Source organism: Sinocyclocheilus grahami, unplaced genomic scaffold, assembly GCF_001515645.1.
Source record: "Sinocyclocheilus grahami isolate Dianchi unplaced genomic scaffold, SAMN03320097.WGS_v1.1 scaffold258.1, whole genome shotgun sequence".
NCBI lineage: Eukaryota > Metazoa > Chordata > Actinopteri > Cypriniformes > Cyprinidae > Sinocyclocheilus > Sinocyclocheilus grahami.
In genome coordinates, this window is record NW_015505437.1 from 1,136,166 (window position 1) to 1,137,581 (window position 1,416).

At 35.7% G+C, this 1,416-nt stretch overlaps 1 protein-coding gene across 1 annotated transcript in view; it reads left to right on the forward strand.

Moving 5' to 3' along the window:
* Positions 1 to 211: 211 nt before the first annotated feature.
* LOC107598947 (zinc-binding protein A33-like) overlaps positions 212 to 1,416 on the forward strand; it is a 5,169-nt gene continuing 3,964 nt past the window's right edge. The window contains exon 1 of the mRNA XM_016290390.1: positions 212 to 637. Coding sequence (XP_016145876.1) covers positions 257 to 637 — 381 coding nt within the window. The 5' untranslated portion in view covers positions 212 to 256. The remainder of the gene's footprint in view (positions 638 to 1,416) is intronic.

The following is a 1,416-nucleotide window of genomic DNA, read 5'->3' on the forward strand; positions in this document are numbered from 1 at the left end:
TGGAAAATGAGCCTATTTTCAAAAATAGTGGAGTGCTCCTTTAACACTGAGGGCTGAGAGTCAGTTTACCTTTATCCGAGTCCTCTGAAGTAATCATTAACCTGTAATGTTGATAGTGATGAGCACATAATTACATATTAAATATGTGCTATAGAGTCCACTCTAAACCTCAGAATTGAACAAGGATATCCGGTATAGCAGACATCTTGTGACGATAAAAGCTTTTAGTTTTTTAGCCGTAACTACAGGGTAGAAAATGAGTCAGATTTCAGAGGAGGATCTGCTGTGTCCTGTGTGCTATGAAATCTTCACTGATCCTGTGCTTCTGTTATGCAGTCACAGTGTCTGTAGAGCTTGTTTGGAGGAGTTCTGGAGCTCCAGAGGATTTCAGGAATGTCCAGTGTGCAGGAAAAGATTCACAGGATGTCAGACACCGCCTAATCTTGCACTGAGGAACGTGTGCGAGTCGTTCTTACAGAAGAGAGGTTCATCTGAGGTGTTCTGCGATGTGCACGGAGAGAAACTCAAACTCTTCTGTCTGGATGATAATCATCCCGTGTGTTTGGTGTGCAGAGATTCAGAGAAACACCTGCATCACACATTCCGACCTGTTGATGAAGTTGCACCGCTTCTAAAGGTAAGTATATGTAAGTTGTAAATAAAAGATTACTAGAGTATCTGTTACAAGAAAACAGTATTTATACTTCAAAATGTCATGTTTGAACTCAATTACATATCATTTCTTTGTAATTATTGGTGACATTTACTAGCAACAATGAGTGGAAATTGTTTCCAAATTGTTACCATTTTTTTCCTTTCAGTGTACTACTAAACTTGTAGTTCCATTTATAGAGATGTTCACCAAATATATACATTTTAGTGCTTTACTTGTGTAATTGTTCTGGGTTCTTGTTTAAGAGTAATAGCATCTGACTTCCTTATTACCTATTAATTGCAATATGTTATTGCCTAGCCATCGGTGATGTATAAATATGGGCAGTGATGTGCTACTGTTTCCGGGTTCTGAGTTTTCAGAATGAGTGGCTTTTGTAGCTTAGTTTCACTAAACAGTCTGAGAACTTTATTTCATAGTACACTGAACTTTCCAAAATTCAATGAAAGATTTGTTATCTCATGATACGTTCCATTTAAATTGCTGGTTCTCAACCAGGGGGCCACAGGCTTTCCTTAAAGTAATTTAATTCTATTCATAAAAACTTAATCCAGATGTAAACTTAAATAGCATTTCTATTTCTGCTCTATAACTATTATTTTTGATTTAAAACATATTAAGATTTTTAAACATAAAAGGACAAAATGTATTGTGCTGAATTAATTTAATAGAACAACACTCTCAGTTTCTGTTAATACAAATTTGGAAAACAAGCAGCATTGTCATAATTACATCAGAAAATA